The sequence below is a fragment of the Atractosteus spatula genome, chromosome 14 (genome assembly GCF_055471065.1).
Source record: "Atractosteus spatula isolate fAtrSpa1 chromosome 14, fAtrSpa1.hap1, whole genome shotgun sequence".
NCBI classification, from domain to species: domain Eukaryota; kingdom Metazoa; phylum Chordata; class Actinopteri; order Semionotiformes; family Lepisosteidae; genus Atractosteus; species Atractosteus spatula.
The window spans coordinates 10,488,242-10,511,180 of record NC_142719.1 but is presented as its reverse complement, the minus strand read 5'-3'; the positions used below and the strand labels follow the sequence as shown (position 1 = coordinate 10,511,180).

The 22,939-nt window shown below is 41.0% G+C and overlaps 1 protein-coding gene across 1 annotated transcript; it reads left to right on the top strand.

Moving 5' to 3' along the window:
- The first annotated feature begins 3,652 nt into the window (after nucleotides 1-3,652).
- On the top strand, nucleotides 3,653-21,790 carry nkain1 (sodium/potassium transporting ATPase interacting 1). Its single transcript, XM_088933392.1, has 6 exons — nucleotides 3,653-3,784; nucleotides 6,609-6,689; nucleotides 15,562-15,759; nucleotides 17,091-17,151; nucleotides 19,917-19,998; nucleotides 21,673-21,790. Exons 1-6 carry the CDS (start codon nucleotides 3,725-3,727, stop codon nucleotides 21,788-21,790), a joined length of 600 nt encoding a protein of 199 aa, XP_088789518.1. The 5' UTR covers nucleotides 3,653-3,724.
- Nucleotides 21,791-22,939: the final 1,149 nt, after the last annotated feature.

Genomic DNA, 22,939 nt, shown 5'->3' with positions numbered 1-22,939 from the left:
AGCATAACGAGCTGATAAAGAAGATAGGGACCTGCAGGGTTTTCTTTTTCATTCAGCCAGCAGAGTCTGTATCAAGGACGGGTGGCTGTAGTCCTCCAGGGCTGACTTACTGACGCTTTTCCAGATGTTTTTCACTTAGCAGCTGATTCACTGATTCACTTTTTATTCCAAAGATTAAATAGACCAGTTAAGTCATTATGATTGGAGGTGGAATGAAAATGAGAGTTTCCTCAGGATCCTCAAAGACTGCAGGTGGCTTTCCATTATGTATACCAATAACACAGATGAACTCTCTCATGTATATGGATTTTATGTAACTTTATTGGACTTTTCAGATGGGATCGGGGAAAATACTTCCCAGTATACAGGCAATGACCTAAAGCCTGTATCTGTATGTCTTCCAAATGCAGCTTTACAGCTTTATAGGTGTAGCAGTGTATGCATGTTCAAGGCTATGACCATGACTTGGTCATGCAGCAGAAATCTTCTGCATTCCTTCACTCAATTGGTGCCGGATGTTGCTAAAGTTCACCCCGATGGCACTCAGTCCTGTGCCGTTGCTTGGGAAATCAATGTCATTGCTAATGATAGAAGCATTGCTGCCTTGCAGCACTGGGGCCCTGGGATCAATTTTGGACTCATCTGAATGGAGTTTGTATATCCTCCCCATGTTCGCTTGGGTTTCCTCTAGTTTCCTCCCACAGTCCAAAGACATACTGGCAGGTTAATTGACTCCTGGGAAAATTGTTTCTGGTGTGTTTGTGTCTGTGTGTGTGCCCTGGTATGGACTGGCATCCTGTCCAGGGTGTGCCCTGCCTTGTGCTTGCTGCTTGCTGTGATAGGCTCTGGCTACCCCTGAATTGGATAAAGTGGTTAGAAAACTTATGGGTGGATGCCAACAATAGAGCCCAGACCCAAATCTGCAACAGACTTGAGATTTGAGAACTTCACACTGTGAGTCCCACAGTGCCAAGAGGAAAGCTGGCATCCGTCGGAGGATTGATGCATCGCTCCCTGACATCTCCGCAAACTCACGAGTGACCACAGGGTGTCGCTGTTCTGCGGCAAGCTGGAAACTCTCCTGTTGACTGCAGAGCAGCTAACTCTGGCGGCATGTTTCTGCGCGTGTGCTCCACTGCTTGGGAAATTTGACACAACTGGCTAACGAAGAACCCAGACTCGGTGGGGAATGCAAGACTGAAAGAGCTTTCTTGCTGGCTGAACTAACCTGGAGGCCTTTCCTCTCATTTCTTTTGTTGTTGTTTTTTACTTTGTTGGAGGATGGTGAGGAATACATTTTCTAGTACCCACACAATTTATTTGACAAGAGAAGAGTGCACAGAGCCCTTGTGGGGCTCAAATGTAGTTGATGGTGGTTTTATTTCAGAAGACAAGGAGTAAAAGCACAGTTTCGGAGCAGTATCAACGAAGAGGTAATTGGCCTGAAAGCTTCTGAGATCCACTTCAATTACGGTCTTGTAGTGTTGCAATAACGGACAAAGCAGTAGCACTTGGTGAGCGCTAACTGTTGCTTATAGGAACGAAGCCTTGGGCTGTTCTTTGTTGCTGTGAGCTGTGGCAGTGAAACACAAATCAGCACAGCTGCTCTGGGATTAACTTTCACTACAGGCTGAGCCACAGCCACTAGCACCACTGACGGATCCCACTTGCATGAAGTGAGGAGCAGTTAAAGAGATGGTGAGGGAATCTGACAAGGTAATCACATTACATCTGCAACCTCTGGCGGGTGTATTAAATAAAGGCTGAAGCTATGCAGTTTGCTTTAGTGGAGAGAGCAAATTGGATGAGAAGAGGCTTGCTTTTGAAAACAGTCCTTTAAGATGTTCAATGTCCAAAAGGAGGGAAAAACAATGTAACTAAGGTCAAAATCACACATTTTTGTGTATGTCAAAAAAGCAATTCTATGGCACATCAATACAGCTATGTACAAAATAGTCAGTAATACTTTTAAAATGTATTGAATGTATTTTTACTACTTTTTACTACAGTAAAACACCTCAGACACCATCCTCTGACTCCATTTTCATCTGTGACTTGCTGTACATGTGCAGACAGGTAGTCTGGGTGCTCTGCTCCTGCTAGCTAGATTAAAAACCCAAGTGTTGACCCTTTGTTTTGCATAATACTATTTTTGATTGGAAACACCATTAACACTGGAAATATCAGAGCAGTCTTTTTGAGTATTTACTTGTAATTCATTTTAATTTGTTTGTTTGGGATTGAGATTTTTGCCTTTTCTGATCTCTTGATTTGTAATTGCTACCTGATGATCAGTTTGGCTCATCTGTAGAGACTCTGCAGCAGCAGGCAGTGGATAAGTACTGCTAACTCTCTCCTGTGACTCAATTGTTGCAGTTGCTGAGTCACTAGTTTTACAAGCTGTGACCTCCAGGAGAGTCAGCACTGACTGGAGGAGCAATGTGTGGGTTCCCGGCATGCTCTAGGTTTCACGACAGTGAGTGATACCTAAGATAACTTGGCCAATTTATGCCCAGCTAGCAACAAGCCCCAAGTGTCTCTAGGTTCAGGAAGGCCTGGTCACAAAAATGTGTATTATGGATGTGTATGATGTAATCCAGGCCAGTAACAATGCCATGAATTTGGTCAATTTAAGAAACCTCATTTTTAAGTACTTCTGTCCAGTCGTTTAGTCACAAAAGGGAGTTTACAGTCTTCTTTTACAGTCTTATAAAAACAAAGATACATAAAGGGAGGTGTGACTGTGCAAGGAGTCTAGCAGGTGTCCACAGTTGCCTACTAAAATCCTTGATCCATCCACTTTAGTAGTTATAGGCACATATGTACATATTGTATACATTGGTTGTTCCAGTTTTAATTTAATTTAAATTAAAATGGGATATGTGCTGACTAACTTCTCAACACCAACTTTATAGTCAGGCAGAGGCTGCTGGTTCACTTCTGGGGTCTGTACTGACACTTGGATCTGTATACTGGCTGCTAACCAGACTCCGAGCTTCATGAGCAGCTTAAAAAAATCCCAAGAACAATAAGGAAGTTTTATCACTGGTGATGTGAGCTACGGTGGAGTGCCTGTGCAGAGTCGTGTAAAATGCCGAACCCCAATCTAAGCGCTAGTAATGGGGTTCACTGTGCCAGCACCCAACACCACTCTGCCCCACAGCTAGTGAAGAAAACAAAATACCAAACCTTGTGTTGCATTGAATTGCCTTGCATTTGCATTTGATGAGGTATCATTATGAGATGACATCGTAACGGTGATCTCTTCCAATCCTTTTGACAGGCTGTGCTTACTGTACTGTAGCTGCATGTGCAGTTATTCACCCCAGTTCGGTGGACTCTCTCTCTTACGCCAGCAGCAAGAGAAGTGTGAGCCCGCATGCTGAAAGCAGCCTTGATAAGAAAGACCAAAATATATGCAACTAGCGAAACCCCACTTGCACATGCACTTATATGATACTGTATATTCCTCATGTATGACCTCATGCATCATTCGGATGCCCAACATTATAGTAACTAATTATCCGTGTGATTCAACGTGAATTATCTTGTGGTGTATATCTTGCTTCACCATTTTTTATGGGTGTCCTGCGATTTGGGAATTTGTGTTTTTTACTCTGTTTGTCCTCCCCATTTTGTTTTCCAGGTAGCGGCCCTGGAAAGACAGATTTTTGATTTCCTGGGCTACCAGTGGGCGCCGATATTGGCTAACTTCCTCCACATCATGGCGGTCATTCTGGGCATCTTTGGCACCATGCAGTACAGATCTCGTTACCTCATCCTGGTGGGTATCTAAATAAATGCATTAGCTGTGGGTTTTGGAGGAGGTAAAGTGGAGCATTGACAGTAGCTGCTGCTTAGTCACTTAGAATAGGGTCACTATTCTACAAGGCTCAGAAAGTCACTCCGATTGACAAATACTGAGTCAGTGTCTTGAGTTAGTCAGGGTGACATGAGCTCAAAATCTACCTTTAAGGGAAACCATTATCTTAAATTCTGAGAATGTAAGCTTCCTTTAGTATAGAATATCTTAACCTCCTCAGTGTCTGGACATTTAAGCACAAATGTTACATAATTTGAAATTGCTTTTTAATTGATCTGCTTCTCTGATAAAGAAATCTGTATTTACACAGGTACCTGCACTCTAGATTAAATCATGTCAAAATGACATAAGCCTCCATATTAAACTATCTCAATATCAGGGGTATCAAACTCATTTTTTATCGTAGTACAGATTTGATTTAAACGTATTTCAAGTGGACCATACACATCATAAAAAAAACATTCAGAAACTAGGCAAATATTACATAGAATTATTTATTTGGGGTGTTTTGCATTTTGGTTTTTTTTACCACATCATAACTCCCTTTAAAATGTGATAAGCTGTCTTCTTGTCCTCTCTAAATGGCAATTTAGCAAAACATGTTCATCGCCTTTAGAGTATGGGAAGTTTTTTAGCTTAATTAGCCATACTGTAGGTTTTAAAATAGAATAGTTTTTATTGTACACTACAGAAATCTGTGCTCTGTTGAAAAGAGTATTGTCAGGACATGTTGTTCTATAGCTGGTGAAAATAAATGAGTAGCTATATACATCCACCCCTCACCAACAATTAATTAACATGTTTTTTTTAACAATGTGTGTATTTCAATACCTGTTTTTTTGCCGTTCAAAGCCGTTTTTGCACCAATGAAGGCTGTACCCTTCGTACTTGCTTCCCTTGAGATCTTACGTAATGATTTTATAATTTTTTTATTTATATTCTTTTTAAAACCAGTGCTATTGGTGTTATCCAAGCAAAAAAAAGGAAAGCATTCCCCAGACTGTAAAACGTGAAGTGATAGAAATATTTGAAGAAGACAAGCAGTTGGAAGATATTTGCATTGCCTGGAATTTAGCTATGCTATGCATATGTTCAACAATTTACAGTTTTTAAATATTTTGTTATGTTGACTATTGTACTAAGTTAAATTAGTTAATTATTATATACAAAAGCTCCACTGTTCTCTGTCAGTACAGAGCTTGTAACAATGGGCAATGTTGCTCAAGTTGTTAATCCACAGAAATTAGTCATAAGCTTTTACATGCAAATTAATGTAAATTTATTTTTTATGGGAAATACAAATCATTTTTAAGAAACAGGTTACTTTGCTAACCAAGGTATGGGTGTATATGTATATCAGCTGGTAAACTGCAAGACTGAAACTCTCAAGAACTCACTTTGTTTCATAATGACCATAGTTTTAATGTTTTAACTAGGAAACAAAATTGGTAAATGCAAAGTTAAAGTGAGATATCATGACAAAAATAAACACTGAAAATTCAGAACATTATTTGCTAGATACAGTATCAGCAAAAAAGAGAATTCACTTAATTGCTATTGCTCTTTGGCAACAGCCAAGTGTAAATGGGTCCAAAATCTTCCACTCTTATCTTAGACAGACGTCCTTGACTCTTTCTGCTATTATCCTGTTTGCGTTGTTTCACTGTGTGTAACGAAAAGACTGCCCTTGTAATTTGGTCACATTTGGCATCTGCACGAAAAGCTAACATCAAAGAAAAAAGAAATCTTGACAACGAAACTCCTTTCAATCCTGGTAGCTTTAAGCTTGTCACCTGAAAAAAGATTGTTTTATTTTCAAATAGACATATGTCTCTTATCTCTCATCTCTGATGGATTTTCCTGGAATAGTGAGCAGACAAATCTTCACAGGCTCACTGAGTAAAGTCTGAGTCTTCCATCTCTGAAGAGATTCTAAATTAAAGAGAAATTAATCCATGTTCTGTTACCATGCTCAAATAAAATGTGTCACACATTTTATCTAAGCACAGGTAATGTGGCTGTATCCAAATTGTCTTATGTTAAATAGGGATAAAGTGGGGGTTGGGTTGTTTTTGACATCAATTTGTAAAGGTTAAAGTTCAGAATCTTGAATTTATTTCTAACCCAATAGTCGGAAGCATTTTTGGATACTTTTTGACTCTGCTTAAAGATTTGAACCACATATTCAGAGTACCATTAAAATATCCTAGTTTTATTTACATAGTATTGCTCAAAGCAGATCCTGCTTACCTATGTCTGGTGCTGACAAACTTGTTTTTTCAAGGATGGACTGGTGTTTTCACAGCTAGCCAGCATCTCGCATAAATCAATTAAAAACTCCAGCTTGTGCAAAACAGGTGCTGATCATGTCCTCACAAAATCCTACCAAGTTGAGGTCTAATGTCACTTCTCTGCTGCAGTCACTTCACTGGTTACCTGTAGTATAGAGTGGATTTCAAGATCTTACATTTAATTTGCAAACCTTTGCATAGCTTTCCTCCGCTGTGTTTGAGGGTGCAATCTTATACTCTCTTTTCTCACGCCATATGTTTAGCACAGGCTGTTTGTGCCAGACCAGGTTGTTTTGAGCTGGGGAATTCTGTGCCTGTGGCCTTTAGAAGTTCTTAATCTGTAAATATAGTTTTTAAACTATCCCAAGTCTTTTCCATTTCCACTGTTTTGTTTTAGTGTTTTTTTAATGTACTTTAGAACAGTCCCTTGCAGTACAGTATAAATGGAATTTGATTGATTACAGCCATTTTGTCTGTCGTGTTATGTATTGTAGTATGCGTTGTGGCTGGTGCTGTGGGTGGGATGGAATTCGTTCATCATCTGTTTCTATCTGGAGGTGGGACATCTCTCTCAGGTAGGTCTTCTGTCAATTTGAGCTCTATTAATGTATGTTTTTTTCTGTGGCCATCAAATCCTGGGCAAGGACATGTGACAGGCTCACCCTGAGCCCTGTGCTTCTGGTATAGGCTTCGAGCTTTTGATAATATACTTTCTGAAAATGGATGAATGGGAAGCATGTTTATTAAATACTGTAGCGTGATCCAATAATTATAGTTTGTGATTCAGATCAGTTCCCTCAGAGAATTACAGAACAGCTTTGTAGTCTCTGGGTTCTGTGTGTAATATGTACAAAAACAATAATTAAACAATCATGGCAATATATATATTACATTTATTATTTCTAGAAACTATATGTGTGTATGTGGTTGTCTTCGTATTTGTTCCTGTGTATTCAACCTACTATTTCCAACAGGAAGGCCAAAAAGGTTTTGTGTGTTGTAGTACACTGCCGTTCCAGAAACCCATCTCAGAGTGAAACATGTGGTTTTGTAAATTAAAATTACAATAGTAAGCTATTTATAAGCACTGCAGCTGATTTAACCTTGATAGTGTGCTCCAGTACCATGGTGGGATATGGGAATGTCCCCAAGCATAAACAGATGTGATTTAGAAATTGGCAGCAGTGCTGCAGGCTGCACTGAGGAAAGATTATAGACTAACCCTTGGTTTAATAGACTGATAGAGGGGAAGGAGTGTCCATTTTTGCCGAATGTCTATTAAGTCACAAATTACATTTTTTCAACCCCAAAGCACACAATTACAGGAGAAAATATATATACTATACATGATTTCTGGAACTTTTGACTCATTTTTTAACTGTTGTAATTGACACAGTCAATGCCTTTTGTAACATAAACATGCTGTATAAGATTTGCTGAAGCATTCAAAACACAAACAGCAACCATCTTAAGCAATTGACTTGCCCCCTTGATATTCCTGAATTTTCTCACCTTCTCACCTGGACTGAAAGAAGCTCTGAGTGCCAGTGCCAGTGGTATTTATTTTTAAACTTGTTTTATTATTTGATCATTTTACAGAGCTTTTTTTCATGTTGTGAGCATTTTAGCATATTTTTAATTATTGTTTTTTTAAATGCACTAAACCACAGGAAACACAAACAACACCCATCACAAGCAATTTGCCCCCAATATCAATTGTCCTATGCTTTGCCAAATATTGCGAGGAAAGTCTGATATTTTTATAATTTGACAGATTTTGTCTGTTAAATCCAAAGCCCATTAAAACAATGATGTTAAACCAATGGTTTACTGTAATACAAATATGGAGGTAAAGAGAAGATAGCTCATTTAGTGCCCTTTACGCAAATGGTAAAAAGCAAAGTTAATTCTGTTATTTAGAGTCAGCAAAACTCTAAACCTTTTCTTGGAATTCCAACTTGCTTTTCAGCATCACCTTGCTGTGGGCAGCCGACTCATTGACACAGGAATGCTGAGGTTCAGCTAAAGACACTACTTGTATCCTGCTTTATACCTGGCAGCTCTCTGCCAACTCTTACACTTATCTTAAGGACCCTTCTCTTTCCTTTCCCTTCTGCACTGGATAGCACTAAATTAGTGTTCACATACCTTTCCTCCACACTGGGTTAGAGCTCAAACCACCTGGCTTTAAAAACAATTAGGAGGAGCCCCTCAGAACACAGAAACATTACGAATGAGGGCATGTCAACTTGGCTGTCTTTTGTTTAGTTCAAGAGCGTGGCTAGGTATCATTAAAATGAGTTTGGAATTTTATTATTATTTCAACTCAAGGAACCCACAGAGATATCAACAGAAACAAATACCTCAAAGTCACTTTGTGGGAGGAATGTCCAGTAACTTGCAAATGGTGGTGCACGATGAGTCAGTAGCACAGACAGGACTTGAACTAGAAATCTCTTGGTAATTTGTAACATTATATCATAATTAGTAATGTGACTTTTCCCTTAACTTCATAACCACCTGCTATAATCCTGTTGCTGAAAACCATGGGGAGAGGAAATAATTTGAATTTGATCATAATTTGAAGTCCAATCCTCAGGACAATTCAAGTAGTTGTATTTAAAAAAATATATAGGAAGAAATTAGTATTATTCCATGCCATCTGAGCTCTCAGCAGTGTAACTTTTGCAGCGCTAGTGGCACCTGATGAGTGAACATTTACAATTACCATGCATCGGGTGAAATATTTGACAGAAACTAATACGTCAATACCTTTGGCCCGTTGGGAACTATCATCACAATGCCTGAGGCTCAGGAGACGTGAGGAATGTGCAGACTAGCTATGTGGTGCGTGGAAGCAGTTAATTATGCTATTAATCAGCTAAATACAGCTGAAATTCTAAGCATCATTCATTGCCAGCCATGGGTCGTTACTCTTTCTCTTCTCACCTGGGCTGACAGAAGCTCTGAGGCCAGTGTGGCCTGCCTGTCCCTGTTTTGTGAAGGGACATCATGTCAGAGAGACAGGCTTGGAAACTGCATTTTGTTCCGCGCAGTGAAGCCTGTGACCTCTGCAGACACCATTTCGAAAGAAGATGGAGTGTGCCAGAGCTGTACAGTAGGTAGATGTCTTGTGATTTTCATCGGCTTTGTTAGTAGGTGAAATGTAACCTTGTTTTTCTTCAAGAACCACTAGCAGACTATTGCAAAGAGCCCATTGCATTTGGTGTTTTTCTGCTGTGGTCTTTGGTTCCCACAAACACTGTGTGTAGTTTGTGACCAAGTCACTGGAGGTCCAGGGAGCATTGCATATTTTTACTTACACTGCGTCTGATCCATTGAGCTCTCAGATAACAATGCTGTTTCACTGCTTAGTGTCTCAGTTAGTACTGTATGTAATGCTGCGGCAGGATGGGCAGGAGTTGCCCAGGGATAGATTTGCTTACTGGGGCAAACTGTCAGGTAGTTTGCCAGGTTACATGCAAATTTGCACTAATATTTGCAAGAGAGGCATCAGTTCTCTATACAGTGTTGGCTCTGCTGTAGGCTCTGTGAGGCTCACAGTGTTAAATTTAAGTGCATTTCCTCCACACAGAGTAATTTCCACTGTGGTCTGCGCAGTTGATTGGCCAATACCGATTTTTCAATATAAAAAAATAACAACCACTGACCTTGGTGCTTATTATTACACCTTCTCCAAAGACACGATTTCTAATACAGTTTCTGAGGCCATTTCACAGCTCATTGTGCTGAGCAGTTCAGTTTCAGAAGTTCACGGACTGTCATCAGCACGCCCATAAAGGACATCCTCCTTATTCAAGACGTGAAACAATAAACCTGTGTACTATTGTTTACTCTTTTGACCTTGTAAAGATGGAATGTCGGATCCTGCAAAAACACCTGGATGATGTTTGGCCAAGTATTAACAGAATTTAAATATGAACCCAAACAGCGTTATTGTACTGGTAGCATACACCTCAAGTTTTGTGAAGGTGTGCAGTAAAGCCCCTTGAGATTTACCTGTCCATTTCTCTTCAGAGTCTATATGTTGCCTTTTTTTTCCTCTGTCATTGTAATAGGAGTTTCCATGGCAACACTAATTATGCTTTGGACAGCCTCTCATGCATTTCTGAAGAGACCTATCCCCGTTCTGTCACTGTATCAGCTGGAAATTTAGAGCTGGGCGTCTCTCAACTCCAGACTTGGGTAGATGGTACAGTTTTCCGCTTCTTCTTTGATAACACCTGCTTGCTCCAAATGTTAGAAGTCTCCAGAAGTCTCCAGAATGTTACCTGAAATGGAAGAACATGAGACTAGTGTAAAGATAAAAACGCAGATTTCCTGTGAAAAGAAGTTGGGTGCTGGTTTTATAAAGTTTATTTTTACCAATCAGTGTCTTGGTAATGGGAAATGTACAGTAGAAATGACAGTAAATTTTCAAGAGGGGCAAAGCCTGCATAAACTCTTGATATCTGTAATGTATCCATTTCCGGTGACTGTACTAAAAAATAGACTGTTATGCACTGGAGGTTCAGAGACCAAAAACTAGAATCACTCCACTAAATCCAGCAGATAGAAAACTAGAACCTGGAAGAAAGACCATGTTGCATAACCAGGGGCTGGGTGCTGCAATGGCATCTTTAATCTCAGACAAAACAGACACAAAAATTCAGATACAACCAAAACCACAAAAGACTCGTTTTTTTTAGCTTCTAACTACATTTTTCTGAAGTACACCTAGACAGCTTCAAAATAATAATAAATCCTTACAGATATATAGGCCTTTTTCTGGACACTCCACTCAAAACTCCCCTCCACCACCACCAATCTGCAGCCCCACCTGGGTGATGCACCAGTACACTCACCACACACCAGCTATCAGTGGGGAGGAGAACAGAGTAATGAAGCCAATTCATGGATGGGGATTAGGAGGCCATGACTGGAAAAGGCCAATGGGAAATTTGGCCAGGACGCCGGGGTAACACCTGTACTGTTTTGGAGAAGTACCACAGAGAGTCAGGCCCTTAGTTTTACGTCTCATCCGAAGGATGGCGCCTTTTTACAGTATAGTGTACCCATCACTACACTGGGGCATTAGGACCCAAAAAAACAAGTCTCTCTCTGAGACTCTTTGCTCCAAAATAAATGTACTTCTCAAAAACAAAACTCACACTACAACGTCCCAGGGTTCATATCCCTCTGCTCCATTATCCTGTGGTGCAGAGTATAATAGAGGCTTACCAGCTAGAAGAGATTGTCAGCAGCCCTCTGGAAGCATCTGCTTCCTAGTTTTAAATGTCACCTGACTAGTCGTTTTCCACCAGTCCCACCAAAGGTGACTGTGGACAGCAGGTCATTCCTCATTGCTTTCTGGGTAATGTGGTTCAGACAAAGCTGTTTCTTAAAAGAACCCTTAGTTTGTTGCATGCTATGAGAAGCTACGGCATAGCTCAGTTTAGTAGAGCACAGCTAAATACCTGGAAACAGCAGCAAAAGGAAAGTATATTCAAAGCAAAAGTGCAACAGTGCTTTCCTGTTGTGTCCTGGGTATTGTAAGCCAGCCAACAACTGCCATACAGTACAAATAAAAATGTGATCCAATTTGTGCTTTACTATTACTGCCTTATTCTTAACTAGAAAAGGACACAGACCAAATCTGACTCTGTGGTATCTAATGCTTCCTTTAGATGTGAAGCTTTGCTCTTCTGTGTTGAGGAAATGAAATAATTCATGTTTCTCATGGGAGATCAAGGACCCCCTGTGCATTTCCTCCTGCTATGCCATTTCTCCACCGCTGACAGCTTTATAATCTGGTCTTTTGTCTTTCTGACAACAAGGCATGTGAGCGACGGTTTCTCTAAATAGTTGCAGGTCCACTGGCTTGTACCAAAGTATCTATTGAACGCGTTAATTGGGGAGTAGTTCCTCTTCTCCTTCCTTCATAAATAAGCCCTCCGCTGCAAGCTGTCAGCGTGCTGTAAACAGCTTGTTTTGTCCTATTGTAATGCCTCTCACAAATCTTGTTCCTCTAGGCTGAGTTTTCTATGCAGAACGTATTAATGCCTGTAAACTACAGGGCTGGTTTGCAATTTCTTTAAGAGTAGAGTGAGCAGCGTGCATAAGGCCAGGAATCATTAAATTGACCTCTGGAGCTCAGGCCGTGTACTGCTTCTGTCTGGGCTAGAGTTCAGGGATCCATAGGTTTCTGTTTTGGCAGGCAGGAGTGGGATAGTTCGGCATGCAGAAGCTGCAGTTCAGGGATAGCGTACCAAACTGTCACGCCCTCTGCAGCCAAAGGGCGCTCCTTCTCTGTCCTGTCCCTAGTTTCCTGCCTGCTGTCCTTCCTGTCCCTCTCTTTCCCTTGGGCTATATATTTCCGGGTCTTGCACTCTGTCCTCGCTCAGCATTGACGTTCGGATGTCCTGAGATCCGCCTAGCACCAGGGCGCCCCATGTCCGCTCCCTGAGGGCATAGGTTTCTATACGGCATTCCTGAACTCTTTGCACTATGAGCCCGGGCCTTTTTCCCGTCTCGCCTCTATGCATATGGGTCTTTTTCCGCTCTCCTGCTCCCCACGGTTAGTCCCTTTGGACGTCCGTGACACCAAACTTCACCGACAGTCCAGATTTCATCATGCCTTTTTTTCCTAGAGTCTTACAGATACACCATGAGGTAGAGAGTGGAGTCTATGTCCCTCAGTCAGACAGAATTTCAGTCAGACCCAAGATTCTACCTTCACTTCCACACATCCAATTCATACACCCCAAGCCAGCACTAGATGATATGTACTTATACTATTCAAGTACACTTTAAAAACCTGAGTGGTTACAGTGTCTCATCTCCATCTCCCTCACATCTCTTAATCTCATCACTTTTGTGTTCTTCAGCAAACTACTGTTGCTTTGCAGGACCCAGCTGCATAAGGGGGTACCAGCATTGCTATGGGGTTATTCTGCAGTGGCGCAGAATCCCATATAATAGCCTTGAGCTCTCAGTTCAAGTAATGCTGTAGCAGCCATTGAGGCTGGTGAAGGACGTCTACCATTAACCCCTGTTATTGCAGTCTTGTAGTTAAAATTCATAATGCCATCAAATCCTGCATCAGCCACTTCTGTTCCATTTGGCATTTGTAGATTTGGGGGCTGTTTGAACAGCCCACACTCTCCCCATGCAAATCCATAGCTTCAGCCAATGAGCTGAGCTGAATAAAAGTGACATTTTCATATTGGGAAAGGGAAAAAAAAGAAAATTAATTTGACAAATTTCAAAAGGTGAAAAAAGAGTGAGCTGCTTTTGGCACACGTGGCTACAGATAAAGACAATGCTCCATTACCACACTTTCCATACTTACAATGAGTATGAAGTATCAAGGCATCATAGAAGGAGACCTCAGAAACATTTCAAGATTATGACAAATGAACATCCGGAAAACGTTTAATGCTATAAAATGTCATTCATTGGCTCCTGACGTCTGACAGAAAACTGATCAGGATGATTCAGGATGATTTATGATTTGGAAGAGTTGTTACTTGGAGCAGAAAAGCAAAAGCTCATGAATCTGCTGTTTTGATGTACCCGAGCCTTTTTACAAGAGTTAAAGAGGAAAAGGAGAAATAAATGGGACGAATCTTTGCTATGAAAGTCATGGTGTTGCAGTGCTTAGCATTGCTGCCTCACAGTGCTGAGGCCCTGGCTTTCCTCCCACAGTCCAAAGACATGCTGGTAGATAAACTGGCTTCTGGGAAAACTGGCCGTGGTGTGAGGCTGTGCGTTTCTGTGTTTGTGTGCCCTGAGATGGACTGGCATCCCATCCAGGGTGTACCCTGCGGTATGCCCATTGCTTGCCAGAATAGCTCCAGCTCCCCCGTCACCCTGAACTGGATCGATGGAATCTTTGCTACACTTGTCTTTTGCATCATACTGTTTTAAAGTAACTCGTGGATGTTTAACAGTGCACATTTTGCAAAAATTAGATAAGAAGGGGTCAATCTGAAACTGACATTGTTTGCTTTTTCTTAATGGACAAGAATTAAGTTTTTCCCAGCAAATCTTCTAATACTGGGGAACAGGCAGTGGAAGCGATTTTTTAATGAAAATTGCAGGAATCCGACGATTGTAGCAAGAAAAAACCTACGCAAGAAAAAACCAACCAAGCTGTTATTTTAACAGTGAAGCAAACTCTTTGTAGCTGTGCTTCAGAATTGGATTTCCAGTTACAATCTTCAGTTTTTAAATCCCACGTAATGCAGTTTTAGTGGCACTAAGAAGTCGTCTTGAAGCATGTCTGTGTGTGCGCGTGGCCTGGCAGGGGGCCCAGCCTCTCCCTGCTCTTTTGAGGGATGGCAGGTTTCCTGTCTGCCGGCTGGCTCTGTTATCGCGGTTGTGCAGGCAGATTAGAGAGCAGCCATGTGCATGCTAGATTACAGATGGCAGAAGATCTAGGCAGGATGATCCCTTGTGCTCTCTGGGTCTCAGCCTGGGGTCCAGAGACTATGATTAGCTTGGAAATGAGCAGCCCCACCCCCCGCTCCATGGGAGTCCAGCTAATGAAAAAGGAAGACCAGGCTAGAAAAGGCAACAGAACTGGTGCAATAATTGTGCAATAAATACACTGCAAAGGGGTATATTTATTCGTTTTGATTATTGCTCGGAAATCCTCTTTGGTCCCATACTGCAGTTTCGCCTGATGCTGAATAAGTAACTTTCAAATTAACCCACATCAGCTCCTGTAGCTTCAAACACTGAACTGTAAGAAATCCTAATCCCATTGCGATGTACTGTAGGAACGCATCAACAAAAATATCCCCTCACACACAGACACTACCCTCTGCTGTACTTCTGTCATTGTTACCATCCACCTTAAGGATCTCGAAGGGATGATAATTTAAATTTAGCACACTGCTACCAGGGCGTTATGATTGAAAACCTGACCTACTGTGTAATATGTACCATAGATCTTCTTCCAGAACAAGCAGCATAAAACATGACCACTCACTCTTACAGCTGGGTATTTATGGAAGTAATACAAGGTCAACTCTATGCTTGCAAATGGAAGGCTGAGGTCCTTTGACAGTTACTGTATGTGCAGTATACGCCTTACAGTAGGTTAGGACTGTCAATCTGATTAGCTATCTATGCAGCATATTTAATTCACTTATGAAAAACGATGCCTGGGGAACACGCAGCCCATTCCAAGAAGCACCACTCCTGTGCACAAATGATTGGCTGAAGATGGGTAAAATCCAGGCATCGAGTGCATCCAGTGTTGATTGGCATCTCTGACATCTCATCATATCAGGCTTCAAGATGGTGGTACAAACTGCAAATTAAAAATGACAAAGACAAAGTGAGTCCCAGATTACGCTGTAGAGGCAAATCATAGTGCTCTAGGAGCTCCCTACTGTAGGTGGATAATGGCATGTTCTTTTTTTTCTCTGCATTGCTCAGGATCGGGATTTCCTGATGACCTTCAACACCTCATTGCACCGGTCCTGGTGGATGGAGAATGGACCAGGCTGCCTGGTCACCCCAGTGCTCAACTCCAACTTGGCACCAGATGACCACCATGTGATCACAGTGTCAGGCTGCCTGCTGGACTATCAGTACATTGAGGTGGTCAGCAGTGCTCTGCAGGTCTTCCTGGCTGTGAGTAACACCCAGTTCTTTGGGCATTCATAATGAATATACTAATAACACAGAATATCTGGCAGCTGTCAAACAATACAGAACCATTTTGCCCATCTTGCTTGTTTGATTTCTAATATCTAATTGACCTGAGTGTCTCATCCAGCCACTTGTTTCTACACCTTGGCTGGGTAGATTGTTCCAGACACCCAAAACCCTATGAGTAAAGAAAAGCCCTATTGCCTCTGTTCTAAATGCCCCTGTGCATCAAATAATGCTTGTGACCACTGGTCAGTTTTTCAGTGCTTTTATTAATAACAAAGGGAACATTTCTGCACTAGGTAGATATCTCTATGCAAGGTGATCTCACAGAATTATTATAACAATTTAAAACAACACGTGCAAAGAAACACAGCAACAATACAATTACTGCTAACAGAAATATAACATTTACTGTAAATACATTTTTAATCCACGGACCTAGCCTTTGCTTGACTGTTCCCAGGGAATTGCTTCAATAACTGGCAGGGCAGCTTTTAGTTCCAGACAGCTTTAGACCTTTGTTTTTAATTCTGTTGTTTTTTCCACATTTTTTAAATGTGGATTTTTGCTTGTGTTGCCTGGTCTGTCTATGAGCGTAATATTTACTGTTTTGGAAGCATTGTGCAGTTCTGTGTAATTAGAATTGTGCTACATAATTTAATTTAGCAGTACAGTCTGTGAGAGCTGTGTGCAGCCTCTGACATCCTGAAATATGTGAGCCTCGCAGAGTGCTTGGAAACGCAGCCTGGCCCTTCTGGTGCTGTCATAGATTTGCTTGAAATTGATTTACACTTAGCATGCCCAGTCTGCTACCTCAGAAGATTTCAAATACTATCCAGTCCCGCCTACATACAGTAGATATTTCTGTCCCAGGGAAATGTATGACTTGGAGCAATCCAGTCATAGGTGCCTTGCAACTTTTTAAGATCATGCTGAATTTTACTTCATCTTTCACATTTTCTATGCTGGTGATGTAGCTGCTTTTCCGGAATTTGGGGATTTGTTTTTCACTGTGTGCTCTCTTGCAAGGATCACATTAGCGGTCTCGCAAAAGACCTGAATTGCCCAAGGGAGAAATGCCGTAGGTTATGAGCACAGCCTGGCTCTGAAATGTTGGTCCAAGCTTTCATTTTTATCAATTCTATTTTTTATATTTTTTGAAACCGTGTGTTTCTGCTATCTTTTGCAAAGTGCTCTTGGTTGATGTGTATTATGAAAGCTCTGAGTGAGCAATATGGTATTGTGCAGTAGTCCAGTTTCCAAGCTCTAAACGTTTTTGTTTTTCTCCCTCTCTTTCTGTCCCTCTTCAGCTCTTCGGCTTTGTGTACGCATGTTACGTCAGCAAAGTGCTGCTGGACGATGAGGACAGCTGTGAGTTTCCTGGCTCTGGAATGGGGGTCTGTGGGAGAACTGGGTTACACAGAGGGGCAGATTGAGGGCACATTTCTTCAGCAGAGGACAGCAAGAGTTTCAATGAACTACCTTGCTTTAGGGTATAGCAGCAGTATGTAATCCATGATTTGAACCCACAACCCTCCTAATTTAGCAGACATACTGTAGATGGATGCCAAGGGAGTTCAGGACACTTTTTCCTATAAGCACATCCTTCTTTGCAGATGGGCTTCACAAAGACAGTCATGTACACAAGAAGCCTGCTTGATGAATACATTCAGACCTCACGGACACTTGGCAAAACTCTTTTCTCTAACACAAGAAATGGTCCTCATCTAATAGAAAACTATCGACATCATGCATAGACAGAGTTTCCCATAAACCATTACTCTGTCATAAGCTTTCTCATAATTCATGAACAATATGAACACTTTAAGCTTCTAAAAGAAATTCACAGGTCTCATGCAGTGTGATCCATAATCAGGCATGAAGCCCCACTATACATTCCATGTCTTAATGACTCACTCTGTGAAAATTATTGAGAGACCCTGAATAACAGACTTATTTCTCTGTAGTACTTTATTTGAGGTGCATAACAGTATTATGACTGCAGTGTGCCAGTTCTTGGGGACTAGACAAAGTTAAACATAGCTGGGATAGCCCATGTATGTCCTCCTCCTGCCTTCAACTTTACAGCTGATAACTCAGCACCAGCTCAATTTGTAAGCATTCCTCACACATCCCAAGATAATGTCTCGACCTTTGCATATTACTCCTCAATCATCAAGCTTACATCTGGACTCCTCATTGCCCATTTCAAAGCTGCAGGTTATTTCTTATGCATCATGTACTGTAGGTCCACACTTGATTCACATTTCTCACATCTGTTGTGATTCTTTTGTTATAGAGATGTCCTAACTTTTGTTTTTCTGCTGCTTTCTTGCTTCAGCCTATATTGCAACTACTGTATTTCACAGTATGTCCGGCTTCATGATATGCATCAACTGTACCAGCTCCCTGTAACCAGTTTTGATAGCCATCTGCTTGCACCTGAACAGCTTGAGCTCCTTCTGTATTCCACCACCTATTGCTCTGCAAACTAGCTCACTCTGCAGCAGACCTCCTAAAGCACTATCCTTCTCATTTTTCAATCGTTTCCAACATACTGTACCTTCATTCACTCCACCCTGAGCTCTGGGAAGTCATTTTCATAGAAATCCATGCGCCTTTGAGTGTTCAGCTAGCACAGACCCACTCTTGAAGGCAACATAAATAGAGAATAGAACTTGCCCCTTTGTTGTTCATAGAATGCTCATATTGAATATCAATATTGAATATTCAAGCTAAAAAAGGTTAAAAGTTTTTGTAACACTACTGCCTATTTTTTTCCTTTTTTGTTAAATAATTATTTCCTTGTTGCATATGCTAAGTGTGTTGTGCATGGATATTTTCTCTTTGTTGCCTACAGCTTATATCATTCAGACAACACATTCCAGAGAAGTGAATAAAAAGGCTTCTCAGTTCTGACAGTTCAAAACAAAAATCTAAATAAAAGAAAACTCTAGTTGGACAGCACTGTGTCATTCCTTCAGAATGTGATCTGACTTTGAATCCCAACAAGGTTTCCTACAGCTTGAAATGATACTATCATTGATAAAGGTTCACTTCAGAGGGATGCTAATACTGTTATATACTTTTTATTGAATAGAGCTATCATCCCATCTCTCTGATATCCTCTGACAGCAAGTTGTTACCTTTGCTAGGTGCTGTCACATCGGCTGGAGAACCATGTTACCAGATGCCTACCCCACAATCAGATGGGTTATATTAAAGGGCGTTATAATCAAACACACCTCCTCACTATTATATATGATGCTACACACAATGCATACCCCTTCTTCTACGAGATACTGAGAAGACTTATTCTGTCTGTGGTTTCTAGATATTCTGGGTTTGGGATCAGGCTTCAATAATGTAGTTAAAAATGTCAGCTCACCATTCAGCAGAGATGTCAATGGACAGTTATTTCCAGTTTGCTATTTGTATTAATCAGGGAGGCCCACTTTGGTTTGCTTTGAATTTGGTGTTACTATCTCAAGATGTGTGTCAATTAGTGTTTCTAATGCTATTTCTCTTAATAATTGTCAAATAGCCTAATGATCTACACTCATGATATGTTGTCATATGCAGACAATTTCTCCCAATCCCCAGCCCAACAGATATCTATTTTTGAATATTTTGGTGTTATTGGGGTATAAACTGAACAGGTCCAAGTCAGCTGTACAGTACTGCTGTTACACTGAGCGGTAAAGAGAGCCAGCCCTCCCCCAATTAAGATTTAATCATCTTCACATGGCATTACAATTGACTTGAATGATGCCATGTGTGGACTGATCTTCTCAATTCTCTTCAAGCTGGAGTTCCCATTGTAAAACTGAATGTGCTTGGTCACTTGATTATCACTCAGATCCATCAAGGGGAAAATAATCACACATTTTGTGGTTTTCAAAGTGAGAAAAAAAATGTTCACACTAGCTTTCTGTTCATCATCTGGTGATGCACTGACTTGAAAACCATTTCAAAAAACATTTCTGTACGCAGCGAAAGCTTTTTCAAACAGAGGGGAATTCGTTTTTTTGTATGCATTTAAGATGTTAACAAAAATAAGTACGGATTGACATTTTCTGACTTTTTCTTAATTCACTCTACCTCTTGTCCCCTGTTGTTTCTTCTTCCTCTGTCAGTCGATTTCATTGGCGGGTTCGACTCCTACAGCTACCACCCCCCTCAGAAGACATCTCACCTTCAGCTGCAGCCTCTCTATACGTGAGTTCCTCCCTATTCTCTGGCCATTGAGTCTCTTTACCACATGACTCCTGGGATGAATGACTGTCTAAGCAGTTTCTAACAGTTGTTACTGACAAATATTTGAACAGTCCGGGCTGGATTCATTTTAATAAACTGAGGACTGATCTCTTTCCAGAAATAAGAGGGGCAGTGTTTATGCTTGCCACTGTGTGAGCATAAAAAAGAAAAAAATGGAAAAAAGATGGAGCATGTATGAATTTGAAGGATCGTTGGAGTCCTGCTGTTTTATTAAATGCTCTATTTAAGAGACCTCAGTGGTGACAGGGAGCCTGCACACTGAGATGTGTCTGGCAGGTGAGGTAAAACAGAGTACAGACAGTCCTCCTTATTTGCAGGGGATATATTCCTGAGCTGTCTGTAGGTAACAAAAATAAAAATTTACCATGGGTTTACCTAATACACTATGTGCATCGATATCAATATGGCAAATTACAAAAGAACGTGACAAGATAAAAAAACAGTACTGTACCATTTTCTGTTATAATATAATATATAAATATATTTCTGTTATAATAATAATATAAAAAACATAAAGCACTTTAAATTTTAAAGTTACTTTGTTATTGTCAGGAAGATGTGAGAAAACTATAGCACTGTCCATCAAGGTGTATAATGATGGGTGAGGGTTAGCAATAGGCGAATCCAACTAAAGACAGCAGAGGACTGCACGCGACTGTGCCGAGGAAGAAAAAATAAATGATGGGTAAGAGATGGAGGATTCTGGGAAATGGGAGAGAGGTGATGGGTAATATGGAGCAAAACGCACGCGTGATTTTTGAATTTAGCCTTGGAGAGAACTTTGAGAACGTTCAAGAAGCTTGGAGAATCTTCTAGAAGCTTTCAGAATGCCTCTCAAGCCAGGCTTCGCCTGACGCAGTGAGAATGAAAAACCACGATTGAGGAGAAAGGAGTGTGTAAGACTCTAAGATAAGTTAATGATAGTGATGGGCCATTAAGCCCACATAGGACTGTGAAATTCTATAAGCAGCTCCCCTGTCTTGTGGTAGAAACTGTCTCCTTGGGATCCTTTGGGAAAGAGTTAGATACAATTCTTTGAACGTTAATCTCCTAGCAACACAACAAGCAAGAGGGGCCAATGGCCCCCTCTCATTTTGTAACCTTTTGTATGTCCTTATGAGCTTACGTCATTCTCCTACACACTGAGTGGGTCTGTAGGGCAGTGATGGCAGTACATCTCAATGACAGAAGGAGATAAAAGCATCCTGAGGGCATCTGACTCTTTAACAATTGCAGTAACAGCGAAAAAAAAAAATGAACCAGAACTCTGATATTAGATCAGCCTGTGAGGTTTTCTGTTGTGTCAGGAATGACAAAACTAGTCCTTGTCCATTTCCCAGATGCTTAAAAGGCCTTTTATAAGTTGCGTTTAGGTCCTAGTTAGATATTCACTTTGCATCCCTAGCATATGTTTAAGCAATCATACCCATTTATATTTCTGAAAAATGGAAATTTGTACATGATGTGATCCCACGTTTTTTTTTGTTGTGAAAAAAGACTTTTAATGGGAAGAAGCCTCCGGCAGTTAGCTCCCCAGCGGGAAACACTGACTGATTTTGGGAGTCAAAATGAGCAGCGCTTTGAAACTCCTCCCTGAGGACCCCATGTCCTCAGACAGCAGCGACATTTCCTGTGCTCCCCAGACCTGCTAAACGAAAGCCCCATGGGTTTGGAAAGGCTGCTGTCGAGAGAGGAGCCCACAGGCAATGCAAAGCCTGATGTGTTTGTGTGACTCTCCTAAAACAATGAAACAAGCGGGGAACAGATGAGCCATTTGGCACCAGGAGAAAAGCAGGTAGGGAGAACACATATCAGGGCAGCTGATGCTTTATTAACATGTTTTGTAGGAACTTAATTACAAAAGGAGGCTTTCAGAGGTTTAGAGAGAAACATCATCGCCAGTCACATACAGTAGTAAAGCATATCTGCATCTTTAAGACTGCAAGGCAGCCTATATGTTGGACTGCAGCACTACTGCCTAGTAATCTCATCTAATCATATCTCACAAGCTAAGGAAGGCTGGGATAGCAGACCTCTGAGGACAGCAAGGACCGGTAGGTAGCGAACCTCTTCCCAGACTATAATTTCCAATGCACAGCCCTCGGTGATATACAGGATGTCCTTCAGAGGAGACATGAAGTCAAGGTTCTGACTCCTTGGTCATGAAAGATGAAGCTGTTTGTAAGAGTATGGGTGTAAACCAGGACACTGACCTACACAAATTAGAATCCAGTCTCCTGTCGCCATCACTCACAGGTCACAAAGATATACTCAGAGTCCTGTCATATTCACAGTGACCTGTTCAGGTCTAGAAGATGCTTCAGTATCAGCTGTACTCAGACATTGTGAAACCTGAGATCTGTTAGTCTTACCAAGATTTGCAAAAGTGTCTCTCATCCAGAATAAAACCGTTTTAAAATCAATTTGCACATCAATTTCAAAGTATGTCCTAAGGCCTTTAATGGCGGTCTTGAGAGCTAGCTTGGAAGCTCTTTTGGGTGTATAAGTGCTGTCAATCAGTAACTTTAACCAGTTTCCAAGAATTATGTCAGATGTTTGTTTATATTCATCTGAATGTTTATGAAAAACTTTAGAAACCATGGGAACTTTTACAGAAGAGAATTGGTAGTTGCTTTATCACTGGCATTTCTGGGGGATCTCCGTTAGCAAACCAAGGGTAGTTCAGTGTTTTCTAACTGGGAAAAAGAGTTCTTCACACATGGCCTTTGATGATTCACTTTGTATAATGACTTTCACAAGTCTGTCCAACTGTTGCAAGCAGTCTTTCTTAGAACGTTAGACTAGACAATTTCATTAAGAAAACTTATTGCTGCCAGCCTTTTCCAAGTGCTTAGTCACTATTACCTACATTATAATTCTT

Excerpts from the sequence above, each read along its gene's own strand:
- nkain1 (XM_088933392.1), top strand. The coding sequence starts at position 3,725 with ATGGCGGTCATTCTGGGCATCTTTGGCACCATGCAGTACAGATCTCGT. Across the intron at positions 15,760-17,090 it reads CTCTGCAGGTCTTCCTGGCT|CTCTTCGGCTTTGTGTACGC; the intron begins GTGAGTAACACC and ends GTCCCTCTTCAG. Across the intron at positions 17,152-19,916 it reads GCTGGACGATGAGGACAGCT|TCGATTTCATTGGCGGGTTC; the intron begins GTGAGTTTCCTG and ends TTCCTCTGTCAG.